This window comes from Prenolepis imparis, unplaced genomic scaffold (assembly GCF_030444845.1).
Source record: "Prenolepis imparis isolate NDT839.2.m4 unplaced genomic scaffold, iyPreImpa1.0 SCAF_13, whole genome shotgun sequence".
In the NCBI taxonomy this organism is placed as follows: domain Eukaryota; kingdom Metazoa; phylum Arthropoda; class Insecta; order Hymenoptera; family Formicidae; genus Prenolepis; species Prenolepis imparis.
This window is the reverse complement of record NW_028141171.1, coordinates 7,805,098-7,817,007: the sequence shown is the minus strand read 5'-3', so window position 1 is coordinate 7,817,007 and position 11,910 is coordinate 7,805,098. Positions and strand designations below refer to the sequence as shown.

General features: G+C 30.7%; 4 protein-coding genes across 9 annotated transcripts; 2 read left to right on the top strand and 2 right to left on the bottom strand.

The window, feature by feature from the left end:
- Nucleotides 1–830: 830 nt before the first annotated feature.
- Nucleotides 831–2,079, top strand: Robl (dynein light chain roadblock). 3 transcript variants are annotated; one of them, XM_083053033.1, is made up of 4 exons: nt 835–1,187; nt 1,328–1,405; nt 1,485–1,563; nt 1,639–2,076. In XM_083053033.1, the coding sequence occupies exons 2-4, from the start codon at nt 1,403–1,405 to the stop codon at nt 1,848–1,850; spliced, it is 294 nt and encodes a 97-aa protein (XP_082909159.1). In that variant the 5' UTR covers nt 835–1,187; nt 1,328–1,402; the 3' UTR covers nt 1,851–2,076. The 3 variants fall into 3 exon arrangements, with proteins under 3 accessions (XP_082909160.1, XP_082909159.1, XP_082909157.1); XM_083053034.1 differs by having other exon boundaries at nt 831–1,409; nt 1,639–2,079; XM_083053031.1 differs by having other exon boundaries at nt 838–1,405; nt 1,639–2,074.
- Nucleotides 2,080–3,216: 1,137 nt separating this feature from the next.
- LOC145944412 (XK-related protein 6) lies at nt 3,217–5,426 on the bottom strand. Its single transcript, XM_083052717.1, has 4 exons — nt 4,991–5,426; nt 4,533–4,857; nt 4,032–4,187; nt 3,217–3,930 (listed from the first exon to the last, which is right to left on the bottom strand). The coding sequence occupies exons 1-4, from the start codon at nt 5,294–5,296 to the stop codon at nt 3,440–3,442; spliced, it is 1,278 nt and encodes a 425-aa protein (XP_082908843.1). The 5' UTR covers nt 5,297–5,426; the 3' UTR covers nt 3,217–3,439.
- Nucleotides 5,427–5,468: 42 nt separating this feature from the next.
- On the top strand, nt 5,469–9,587 carry Vps16a (vacuolar protein sorting 16). 2 transcript variants are annotated; one of them, XM_083052716.1, is made up of 16 exons: nt 5,469–5,646; nt 5,788–5,974; nt 6,098–6,226; nt 6,303–6,447; nt 6,598–6,719; nt 6,822–6,997; nt 7,151–7,523; nt 7,593–7,720; nt 7,820–7,964; nt 8,058–8,192; nt 8,266–8,427; nt 8,505–8,654; nt 8,730–8,977; nt 9,050–9,146; nt 9,248–9,351; nt 9,449–9,587. In XM_083052716.1, exons 1-16 carry the CDS (start codon nt 5,591–5,593, stop codon nt 9,585–9,587), a joined length of 2,496 nt encoding a protein of 831 aa, XP_082908842.1. In that variant the 5' UTR covers nt 5,469–5,590. The 2 variants fall into 2 exon arrangements, with proteins under 2 accessions (XP_082908842.1, XP_082908841.1); XM_083052715.1 differs by having other exon boundaries at nt 9,428–9,587.
- Nucleotides 9,575–11,876, bottom strand: Ppcs (phosphopantothenoylcysteine synthetase). 3 transcript variants are annotated; one of them, XM_083052720.1, is made up of 6 exons: nt 11,788–11,876; nt 11,230–11,381; nt 10,918–11,149; nt 10,623–10,837; nt 10,350–10,532; nt 9,575–10,251 (listed from the first exon to the last, which is right to left on the bottom strand). In XM_083052720.1, exons 2-6 carry the CDS (start codon nt 11,356–11,358, stop codon nt 10,069–10,071), a joined length of 942 nt encoding a protein of 313 aa, XP_082908846.1. In that variant the 5' UTR covers nt 11,359–11,381; nt 11,788–11,876; the 3' UTR covers nt 9,575–10,068. The 3 variants fall into 3 exon arrangements, with proteins under 3 accessions (XP_082908846.1, XP_082908845.1, XP_082908844.1); XM_083052719.1 differs by lacking the exon at nt 11,788–11,876 and adding an exon at nt 11,671–11,784 and having other exon boundaries at nt 11,230–11,498; XM_083052718.1 differs by lacking the exon at nt 11,788–11,876 and having other exon boundaries at nt 11,230–11,637.
- Nucleotides 11,877–11,910: the final 34 nt, after the last annotated feature.

The following is an 11,910-nucleotide window of genomic DNA, read 5'->3' as shown; positions in this document are numbered from 1 at the left end:
ATAAACCTGTGTTTTTAAATTTACTTGTAAATATTAAAATGAAAAATATTTTATGAAAGTAGCGCTTCTAAATTTATATAAACATTTCAGTATTTAATATATTGCTGATTTAATATAATAAAGACAGTAAAAACTATTTAAATTTTTATTATGAAGAAGGTTACAAAACAGAATAAATATTTATTATAAATTTTATTGTAAATAAAGCTGAAAGTTAAAATCATCGCGCAACACCGTAAGAAAAAAAAAAGCTGTCAAAGATAATATTTTAAGATTAGAAAATCTATGAACCAAAGGTATATTCCGTTTAACGCAATTTTTGCTTCGAAGCGTAAGATTCTTCGCTCTTGATCCATTAAACGGTTCGAAGCGAAAATAACATGAAACAAAAGTGCATGCCGAACATGGACGTATCTTACGTCCATGGTCACAAAGTTTATAGTTTATAACATGAACAGTGTTGCTAATTTCAAATCGCGCAACCATAGAATATAGAATATATAATATATAATATTGGAGCGCGTGTCGATGTGCGCGGTGCGTTCGACTTTTAACCTTCAAGTGGCGCCGCGTCACGTGGTCGGAATTCGGCGCGCGGAGTGGGGGGCTGTGGTGGGGGGTGAGAGTGGGGGGTTGCGCGCGCGTCCCCCCACTCTCACCCCCCCCCACAGCCCCCCACTCCGCGCGGCGCATCGGCGCGCGCGTCCCCCCACTCTCACCCCCCACCACAGCCCCCCACTCTGCGTGCCGAATTCCGACCGCGTGACGCGGCGCCACTTGAAGGTTAGAAGTCGAACGCACCGCGCACATCGACATCGACACGCGCTCTCTCTCTCTCTCTCTCTCTCTCTCTCTCTCTCGTCCCGTGTTGCGCGTTGCGCATAGAACCAAGTATTATTCAAGTGAAGATATCTCTCTCTTCATTCTGTGCCTGATGTTCATTTTAGCGTGATAATTTTTTATTGGTGCTCCGATCCGCGATATGTAATGTCTGAAAATCTATTGGTTCAGTGGAATTAGTGATTAGCCAATCAGGATAAAAGTAACTAGAGCTTGTGGAGCTGTAGCGTCAAGTGGATCGCAGCTATATGCTTGATGATGTCATGTTCGTAGAAATGCGAGAGAAAGAGAAGGACAAATGATGTTATTGGTTATTCCATTGCGTTGCCATGTTCTAGCTGTAGAAGGCATATTTGATATATTTATAAAATAAACGCATTAATGCATAACGGTACATAGAAGAAAAGTGATACCGATATCGCCAAAGGAATAATAGAAAAAAAGGAAAGGAGATTTCATAAATTTTATAGTACGGTTGACATTTCAGCTTACCATTAGATATTGTAATCTTTATATTGCACTATTTTTCAAAGAAAATCTCAGGATTATTTTGCACTAAAAAATGGTACGTACGTAATTTCTTAATTTTACGTATAATATACATAACTCTGGACAAAATTTTTTATAAAATATACGTTTTTAAGGCACAAGAGGTTGAAGAAACTATGAAACGAATTCAGTCTCATAAAGGAGTAGTTGGAACGATAGTTGTGAATGCAGAAGGTATTACATGAGAGAATGACATGGTTCATTTGTGGCTATAAACCATCAAATTTTATAAAATTATATTTATTTTAGGTATTCCTATAAAGTCAACGTTAGATAACACAACAACAGTTCAATATGCAGGTTTGATAAGCCAATTGTCAGATAAAGCTCGTTCTGTCGTACGTGACTTGGATCCAACAAATGATTTAACTTTCTTGCGCATACGTAGCAAAAAACATGAAATTATGGTGGCACCAGATAAAGAATTCATATTAATAGTAGTACAAAATCCAGTTGATTGATATTTAAAAGAAACAAAAGTATATTTCAAAGTTAAGATTTATTTCTTTGGTTGTTAATTTATTCTGTATGCTACATTGGATGTTAATATCTATTCAATTAAATGAAGAAAAATGAAAAAATAAAGCTTAATAAATATACAAGATGCAGCATTGAATTACTAATTTACAAATTATAATACAAATTATGAACTTTAAGAGCTTTCAAATAGTGCTTTCTTCTTTAATGATAATATATATTATTTTCAAGTTTGATAATGGATTGTGAATAAATGTATATATAGTAATTGTTGATATTATTTATTTTTGTATTATTTAATATAATTATAAGTGTACATCTCTCATCAGTATAGTATCACAGTATCTTTTTTATAATTTAATTTTAATATTGAGATCATGTTTTTATTTTATTATTTTTATTATTATTAGTATACTTTATAAAAAAATACATTAAGCACCTTACAGTATAAAGAAATGAACAAAACAAAAAAAAAAAAATTAAAAATTAGTGAGGAACAAAGTATGTATTATTTTCAATTATTTGATATCTGATATTGTAATAAACAGCATAGAAAGCAATGTTTTAGAAAATTAGAATGTATTTTTTATTTAATTCTATTTATTTTTAACTTAATGTTACAAAAGTACGAAATATATATGGATTAAGACAGTAAAAATTTATCGACCAAAGATGAAAAAAATATAAATTCCAAAATTTACGAATAGATAAATGTATATACATATATACAGTATAAGATTGTTTTAGATATTTCAAAGCCTATTACAAGAAACTTTATTAATATAATTTTTATTTAAAAGTAAAGATATTTTTATATTAATAAAATAATATCAATGTGTATTTTTCTTTCTGTTTTCCATTTATTATATATTATTGAAATATGGCAGTTTACATTCTTGAGTATTAACATTATTAAATAATATCACATAAGTAAATCTTATATCATATTAGACATATATAGTATTCTGAATTCATACACTCTCTGTACAAGTCCTGAGAAATGTTATATTTTTTTATATTTTAAGTAAAAAAGATTTTTATCAAAATTTCAGTAGAAAAAAATGTGTAAGTGGTCCCTATTAATTATAATACATACAAGAGTCTTGCACAAACAATTATATGCACAGTCTTTTCAAGATATTTTTAAAATATTTGTAATAATTAAAATAGCTTTGTTTGTATTAAAACTACAATAGCATATAAAAAAATTTTTGTAAAAATTATAGATATATATAAAGATATAAATAGAAATAAATATATATTTATTTATATAATAAATGTATATTTATTTATTTTATATTTATTAAAAATATATATAAATATAACATATATATATTTATTTATTTATATCTTTTTTTTATATGTATGGTAGAAATACAATGTACGAGTTGTTTTATTTTGCAAAATCTTTGAAAGTTAAACTATACAATGAAATTATTTCATATAATAGTGAGATTCTTTTCTTATAATAAGGTTATCATAAGACTTTATAAAAGTCATAATATAGGATTGATTGCACATTGTATAGTTTATCTCTTCCATTTTTTTCTAAATAAGAAATAGATATCCAAAGTTACGTTGCTTGAACTGATGCATTTGAAGTATGTTGTCTTTTTGAAGGATGAAAGACAGTATAGTATAAAAGCATTGCTGCAACTCCCAAGATAAAAGAGATGATACAAATAATAAAGGATACATTAAAATACCAAGCATCTCTAACTGCAGGAGGACAACTATATTGCCACAACAAATTTGCTGTAATATTTTCCAAAAAGCATAGAATGTAGAAACACAGATGCTTCCAAAATGTTTTGCCATCTACTGCATTGAGATATATGAAAATATGAACTATGCCAATAACGGAAGCAAATAATATGGAGTAAATGCGTTCTTTAATTGTAGACTGCATATGTGGTGGACGACTGTAAGTCCGACAAAGTTCTAATATTCCATGGGAATCGATCAAAATCCATATTGTCATACTTATCCAATGTATTATGCAACAGATTATGGTATATAAAGGCCAGATGCTTGCAATGACACTGAGAGATAAGATCCTTGCCACTACAATCATAATTTCCATGAATTAAAAAAAAAAAATTATTTTCACAGTATGTGGTGAATAATATTTAATTTCATATATTAATTATTGGATATATATGTACCTGTAATACAAAAGTGCCACAAAAATTGTAAAACAGTTCCTATAACACCGATATTCGATTTATCTTGTTGAGCTAATCGAATGCTACGATGATAACTAGCCATTGCCCAACCCATGCTCACAAGCGAGCTGATAATACTACCTGCTTGATGTACAGCTGAAAAAAAATATAGAAGCGAATTAAGAAAATTAATTAAAATATATGCATACATATATAGGCATTTATATGAGATACTTAATTGAAATATAATTGAAATTTGATGTAATAGCAAAATATCTGATTTCGTGTCACAGACTGTTAATTTGCACGTGAAATATTGTGACAATAAACTTAATAACATTAAATATATTAATATATTTAATAATAACATTAAAAATATTTTTGATAAGAGAATTTTTTGTGTATTAAATATTATTCTAATTAATTTTACTCTATACTTTGAGATTTATAAAACACAAAAACATTAAAGCTTATTAATACAATGAAATAATATATAAGTACATGCAAGATTAATTCCATTATCATAATGCTTTAGCATTAGAGTGAGTTGCAGAATTTGTTGCGGTGCAGCTTCCAAGAAACATTCAAATACCCTTAGCAATGCAACATCTTGATCTTCTTTGAGCATTTTCAGGTAATATCGTCTTTCACTGGTACGGTCTCCAGATTTCTCACATTTCCGCGCTTTTAATGCATACTTCAAAGTTTCCCAATAATGTATAACTGGCGCTAATTGCAAGATAACAGCAATCGCAAAATAAAATTTACTTTTGCTCATTAAACGCGTTGTTTTATGATCATCTGGCGTATCCGTGCCAGAATTTCTCTGTAGAAGAGAAGAGAGAAACACATATTGTTGTAATCAGATAAATTGTAAAAAATATACATAACATGCAATATTATTAATATAATTCAATTAGCTGGAATAAATCGGATTAAGCGAATAAAATGCACTTTACTTCTTTATCTTGATGTTGCATCCTTTTGCTGACTATAACATTTATCAGAGAGGGAATCAGGATAAGGCAAATTGTCCAAACGAAATACGCTACTTGGCCAACCAAAAAATATTGAATAGCGATGTTATAATCGAAACACATATCCACAATATGCATAAGTATGGAACAAGCCAAGAAGAAAATATCTACTTGGTTTATGCGAGTATTAGGTGGTCTATCCACCATGTCGACATCGACATCGACATGGATAGCTGGAAATATATTAATGAGATGATGAAGATAATGTTTGTGCTTGCTTTCTTCCATGGTGCCCTTCTCTGTTATGGATATTCCGTTTCTTTTCAAACATAAAACACCACCTAAAGCGATCTTACTCCCGACACTACTCCATTTCTCTTTGTACTAACCTAATCTGTTAGCCCTTGTGTTGTCAAAGTCGAGACGCTTTTTCTCACGCATGCGCAGTACAAGAAAGGAATGCGCATGCTCGAAAAATCCAAGATGTCTACGAACAGCGTGTAACCTGTCAAAACATCTGTCAGACATTGATTTATATATAATTATTTCGCGAATCGCATCGATTATAATATTGCTTAAAAAATGTCGGCTATGTTAACTGCCGATTGGTTTCCTCTAGGACGAGACGTATACTTTCGGTAAATAGATCGGATATTAAATTCTTATGACACGCAAGGTTATGTTTATATATATATATATATATATATATATATATATATATTACAAAATGAAAAGAAAATTGAAGCTATACAATAAAGTAAAACGTTTTAAATTTGCAGCAAATTTGAGCTGTACCCGATATCCTTCCAGCAGGAAATTTCTATTAACAATTTATTAGTGGCTGCTCCTTATGGAGGTTCCATTGCTGTAACGAGGAACCCCAAGAAGCTTGTCAAAGTTCAAGGAGCTAGCAAGCCTTTAATATTGCTGTACACTTCGTCAGGAAAATTGACAGCCAGATTACAAGTGAGGTCACTTTAATGCAAAGAACTATTTATTAAACATTTATTTGCAACTGAAATGCAAACTGTTACTTGTCAAATATTTCAAATTGTTATAGCCAAGTATTTGCAAATAACATTTTTTCAGTGGAGCAGTGGACAATTGATAACATTTGGCTGGTCGCAACAAGAGGAATTGTTGTGTGTACAAGATGATGGCATGGTTCTGATATACGACATGTTTGGAACTTATCAACATACTTTTAGCATGGGAAATGTAAGTCAACTGTGACATAAATCTTTCTGCTGTTGATGAAACTTCTCTATATGCAATAATCTTCTAATTTTTTAAGGCAGCTAAGGATACTAAAGTTATCGATGCAAAGTTCTTCGCGACATCCAACAGTACCGGGATAGCTGTTTTGACATCTACTAATCGTATATTTCTGGTGAACAATGTGTCCGAGCCTAAAGTTCGACCAATTACCGACATGCCAAGTAAGTAATATAATATATCTATATATTTATCTATATACATATCAGAATATGTACATTTATGATTATGTATATATATGAATATGTATGTACATTTATGATTATGTATATATATTTCTTGTGAATTATTATTATTATTACTATTGTTTTTAGGATATGGTGGACCAATTGATTGTTGGTGCATGGTACATTATGATAGAGAGACACAGGTGATTTTATCAACTAGAGAAGGAATATTTGTAATTCAACAATCCCATCAGAACACATTTGCATTTGTAAGTATAATATTACATAATTTATAATATCATTATTAATATAATTCTTAACTAAGTTTATATGAGAATCGTTATTTCATACAAGCTTTGTTTCACTTTTAGAACAATCTCTTTAGCAATAAGATCAACAATGTGGTAGCAATGGCTGTATCTGGCAATTATCGGCACATTGCACTCTACGCTGACACTGGACACTTGTATATCGGTTCAATAGACTTTAGAGAGAAATATTGTGAGTGCTATACAAATATGAAAGAACCTTTGACAAATATAGCCTGGTCAGTAAAGACAATTATATAGTTACATCGTTGAAATAAAAACTATAATTATAATTTACTATAGAATAACAATACTATAATAATAATACTATAGAATAATTTTCGAGAAGCCATAAGAGATGATACATTAGGATTTTACAAATATTTTTGCAGGTGTGGTACAGAAGCTGTGGTATGCAGCTGGGACAGTGCAATAATGGTAGTAGGACGTACAGCTGAGACTATAGTATACAATTACGACGGTCCGGTACACTTGATTACAGAGATCGACGGAGTGCGTGTACTTTCGAACTGCTCCCACGAAATGATACAGAAAGTACCAAACGTCGTACAAAGAATATTTAGAATCAACTCGACGGATCCTGCTTCGTATCTCCTGGAAGCCTCTAAGCAGTTTCAGAAAAAGAGCCATAAGGCTGACAGTTACATAGATCTAGTGAAAGATAAACTGGACTCGGCGATAAAAGCGTGCATCGACGGAGCGAGTCACGAGTTCGATTTTGAAACGCAAAAGATTTTGATGCGAGTAAGTTTAAATAAAACATACATTTTATCAGAACGTCAAAATTGTAATAATAATTGTCAATCTTGTCAGGCTGCCAAGTTTGGAAAAGGATTCAGCAAAAGAATGGATTCGGAATATTATGTTCAAATGTGCAGGACTTTGAGAGTCTTGAATGCAGTGAGACATCCTGCTGTGGGTATTCCACTAACATATACACAGTATCCTTTTGTATCTTGTATTGATACACATCTCGTGCAAAAATTCTTCACATTCTTTTGTGACAATTAAAAACCTATCTAAATCCTTATTAATGCCAGATTTAACGTTCTTACAAATCAAGTGTTACTAGACAGATTAGTAGTGCGAAGACATTATTATTTGAGTATACAAATAGCACGTCACTTGCAATTACCCGAGATTGATGGGGAAAGTAGAATACTCGCACATTGGGCTTGCTACAAGGTAAATTAAATGATAAAAGATAAGATTATACACGTATATATATCTTTTGAAATACTTTTGTGCATGTGTGTACACAACACATTTTTTACATAGGTGAAACAAACGCAATTGGATAAAGAACAAATAGCAGAAGAAATAGCTGATAAATTAGGATATGCTCCTGGTGTTTCGTATAGCGAAATTGCGAAGAGGGCAGCAGATTGCGGGCGAAAACAATTGGCTATTAAAGTAAATCTTCTAATTTCTATAAATGTATAAAGCATTCTATTTTTTATTACAATTATATTTGTGTGTATTTCAGTTAATCGATTATGAACCGCGTGCGCATCAACAAGTACCCTTGCTATTGACACTCGGCGAAGAACGAGCCGCTTTACATAAAGCTGTAGAGAGTGGAAATACGGATTTAGTCTATACCGTCATTCTTCATCTTAGAGAGAATATGACTCTTGGAGATTTTCAAGTAAGCAATAAAATAATCTATCTTCTAAGTGCAATATATATATAAGATTTACACTTATTTTTTTATCTGTAACGCAGATGTCTATAATGCATTGTCCTCTAGCAATGGCATTATATATTAAGTACTGTCAAAGTCATAATAGAGAGACATTACGCGATATTTATAATCAATATGATGACTTTCATTCACAAGCAGTGTGGTTTATCACTGAGAGTTATCAACGAAAGGTTAATAAGATTGTAGTTTTGCATATTTATGTTTCTTACATTGAATAAATAAAGATATACCGAACACATTTTTAGAACACCATGTCGAAAGATGCATTGTTGCAATCTGCACAAGAAAATTTCAGATTGGCTCGTAATGACACCAATGCATCACTAACAGAAGAACAGATAAAGTTATTAAAGTATCAGAGATCTTTAGAGGATACGTTACACGAGTCAATCGTTGGAAAGCCTCTACACGATACTGTAAAAATATTATTGTTGCGTAATGAGTTGAAATTGGCGGATAAATTACGATCAGAGTATAAAATACCAGATCGGAGGTTTCAATTTTTATAACTTATTAAAGTGAATTATTTGTATTTTATTTTATATTAAATAGTATATTTTGACAGGTATTGGTGGTTAAAGATACAATGTCTAGCAGAACAAGGTCTGTGGAGCGATTTGGAGAAATTCTCGAAAAGTAAAAAGTCTCCTATCGGCTATGAGGTAGCGATATAAATATTGCAAGCTTGCATTATTTTTATACAATTATATATTTATTTATTTATTTATCGATTGTAACAAACTATTTTAACCCTTTTTTACAGCCATTTGTAGATGAATGTCTCAAATATAATGAAAAATTAGAAGCGAGAAAATACTTGATCAAAGTTAAAGATGATCTCAAAGTAAAGTATCTAGTAAAATTAAAGTAAGTATATGAAAGAGAGAGAGATTGTACTTTTTTAAAAATTATATATATATGTGTGTGTGTGTGTGTATAATAGATATATTGCAATTCTGTGCAGTATGCTGAGTGAAGCAGCGAAAACAGCATTTGATCAAAAAGATACTTCTGCTCTTACATTTGTGCTAGCACAATGTGGACCGACAGACAGACAATTGGTAGATAAGATTAATATGTATCTAGCTAGTTTTAAAAATTAAAATTTTTTTTATTTTATAACTTGCGCGCATTTATACATGTCATCTGAATTGTGTATGTATGTATACACACAATTCAGATGATATAAATATACACATAATGTAAAACAATTCCATAAGGCAGTAAACATTTATAAGATAATTTATGCAGATTAACAAAATAATAAATGGTTATTTTAATAGGTAATCTATTACAATATATCTCATTTGAATCAATATCAATGTGTTCTAAGCTTTTACTCATGCCTATTGTAATCTGTACAAAAATGTGAATGTAAAAGATTTGTTGTACAAAATAGTCATATTTGTAACTGAAGTCTGTACATCTAAATATATACATGTGTGTGTATATATTCATACATGTTTGAATTAGTATATATTAAACCTGAGTATCCCATTAATACCAAAACTTATGTAATTTTAACATCTTTGAAATGCATTTATATATATATATGAAATCTAATATTTTGTAATCTAAAGTCAATCAATTAACATTTTCAGACCGTATAAACTTTGTATGCTTTTCAACAATATCACTTACAATCAATTGTTCAATCTCGTCACCAATATTTAATTGCTCATTTGTAAGAGACAGAATATAATCGGTCTCTTTGCTTACAATTACCACTTGTTGCTTTCTAGTTTGCAACATGTTTGCTATTACAAGCTAAAAAAATTTTCATCGAGATTAAATATATCTTGGATAATTCACGGAATCTCTTAATATATATATATATAAATTATATATTAATAATAATTACTTACATTATGGTGATATTTATTGAGAGCAGTTCTCGCTTTAGAAATTAACAAGCTCTCATCAGTTTCCAATTTAAAGGACACTACAAATGCTTTTGGTACCCATAAACTAACTAATGGAGCTAATATCTTTGGTACTAATTGAAGAGATATAGTTGGTGGCCCAGTTGAGTGAATTTTATGAACTGACTGAAAATTGATCATTACACATAAAAAATAATAGAATAATTATATTTTTTTTAAATGTGAAACAACACACAAATTTGTTTACATGTTTACCATTTCATTAGAAGGAATGTAAAAATCTGAGACTGCTGCTGCTAAGTATAGAATAGCTCTGTTTTCCAGAGATGCTAATGCTTGGCAAGCAGATCGGAGCAGCCAGAGATATTCAGAAAGAGTTGTAAAAGTGAGTTGTAGCAATTTCCTTTGATCAAGTGCTTCTCTATATTTTCGCAGTACTGTTGCTACCTTCTGTGTATATTCTGGTGAAACTGCAAACATATATGTATTATGTTTATTAATTATATCACATTGATTACATATGATTGATTTTATATTATATGTAGCCTACCTGTGATAACAGGAGTTTCATCATTATTATCCGATATTTCTAGCAAGTCTAAAAACTTTTGTCCAATGAAATGTCTTGAGAATGGTTCCAAGGATTTGACTCTATACATAAAAATAACTGCACATCCATGCTCCAAGAAGTATTCTGACGAAACGGATCCTCTTGTGCCTGCACTAAAGTTATCCACGAATCGTACAGTGTTATGTTCTAAGGGTACCGTTGTACCTCCACTCTATAACATTCAAGTGTTAGAGAAGATATCATAGAAAATTCGTTACTAACTGAGTAACATTAAATTGTACACAGACTCACTGTCACTAGTACCACTTTATTGCCCTCGTCTAAGTGCTTCTGAGTAAATTCCTTCAGAGCATTTTCATTCTGTGACAAATCTTGAGGAGGAGGATGCGTTGCATAAAAATCTTCCCACGCTGAGACCATTGTAAATATTTATATTTACGACACTTTAACAGAATGGTTGCATGAACGAAAGATAATAGGAACATATAAAAATGCTTGCTATTATATAATGGTATGTATTACATAATAGAAGCTATCTCTCTCTCTCTCTTTCTCTAAATCTGTAATCAACGTTGTCAAATATATTGCTTATTATTTGTCCTCCAACAATAATATATCTCTGTAAATTATAATTTTATGCAAAGATGCAACAATTTTGATCCATAGATAAATGCAAATTAATAATGTCGAATTAAGAAATAGAAAGAAAACGAAGGAAGGTTAGAAACCAACCCTGATATCAAAGTTTTTCCTAAAAAGCCTTTACTATTTAACTTCGATCAGCAATTAATATTTTGTAAATATCAGTTGCATAAGAATCTCCAAATAAATCAGAATCTTTGTATATACTTATATAACGTAAATGCAACCCTCTGTATTCCAATTGCACATGTCTTCTCTTTTTAGAGAACCTCATTCTATAGAAACATGAATAAGTGTAGGGATATAATGAACCTGTCATAATTATTAATC

What these genes read in the sequence shown, in the direction of transcription:
- Robl (XM_083053033.1), top strand. An exon ending in GATAGTTGTGAATGCAGAAG is followed by an intron (nt 1,564 to 1,638) that starts GTATTACATGAG and finishes TATTTATTTTAG; the next exon opens with GTATTCCTATAAAGTCAACG.
- LOC145944412 (XM_083052717.1), bottom strand. Translation starts at nt 5,296, where the DNA reads ATGGAAGAAAGCAAGCACAAACATTATCTTCATCATCTCATTAATATA. An exon ending in TAATGGAATTAATCTTGCAT is followed by an intron (nt 4,188 to 4,532) that starts GTACTTATATAT and finishes ATTTTTTTTCAG; the next exon opens with CTGTACATCAAGCAGGTAGT. An exon ending in GTGGCACTTTTGTATTACAG is followed by an intron (nt 3,931 to 4,031) that starts GTACATATATAT and finishes TTATGATTGTAG; the next exon opens with TGGCAAGGATCTTATCTCTC.
- Vps16a (XM_083052715.1), top strand. Translation starts at nt 5,591, where the DNA reads ATGTCGGCTATGTTAACTGCCGATTGGTTTCCTCTAGGACGAGACGTA. An exon ending in ATTCCACTAACATATACACA is followed by an intron (nt 7,721 to 7,819) that starts GTATCCTTTTGT and finishes TATTAATGCCAG; the next exon opens with ATTTAACGTTCTTACAAATC. An exon ending in TATAAAATACCAGATCGGAG is followed by an intron (nt 8,978 to 9,049) that starts GTTTCAATTTTT and finishes ATATTTTGACAG; the next exon opens with GTATTGGTGGTTAAAGATAC.
- Ppcs (XM_083052720.1), bottom strand. Translation starts at nt 11,358, where the DNA reads ATGGTCTCAGCGTGGGAAGATTTTTATGCAACGCATCCTCCTCCTCAA. An exon ending in ATAAAGTGGTACTAGTGACA is followed by an intron (nt 11,150 to 11,229) that starts GTGAGTCTGTGT and finishes TGAATGTTATAG; the next exon opens with AGTGGAGGTACAACGGTACC. An exon ending in TCAATAAATATCACCATAAT is followed by an intron (nt 10,252 to 10,349) that starts GTAAGTAATTAT and finishes AAATTTTTTTAG; the next exon opens with CTTGTAATAGCAAACATGTT.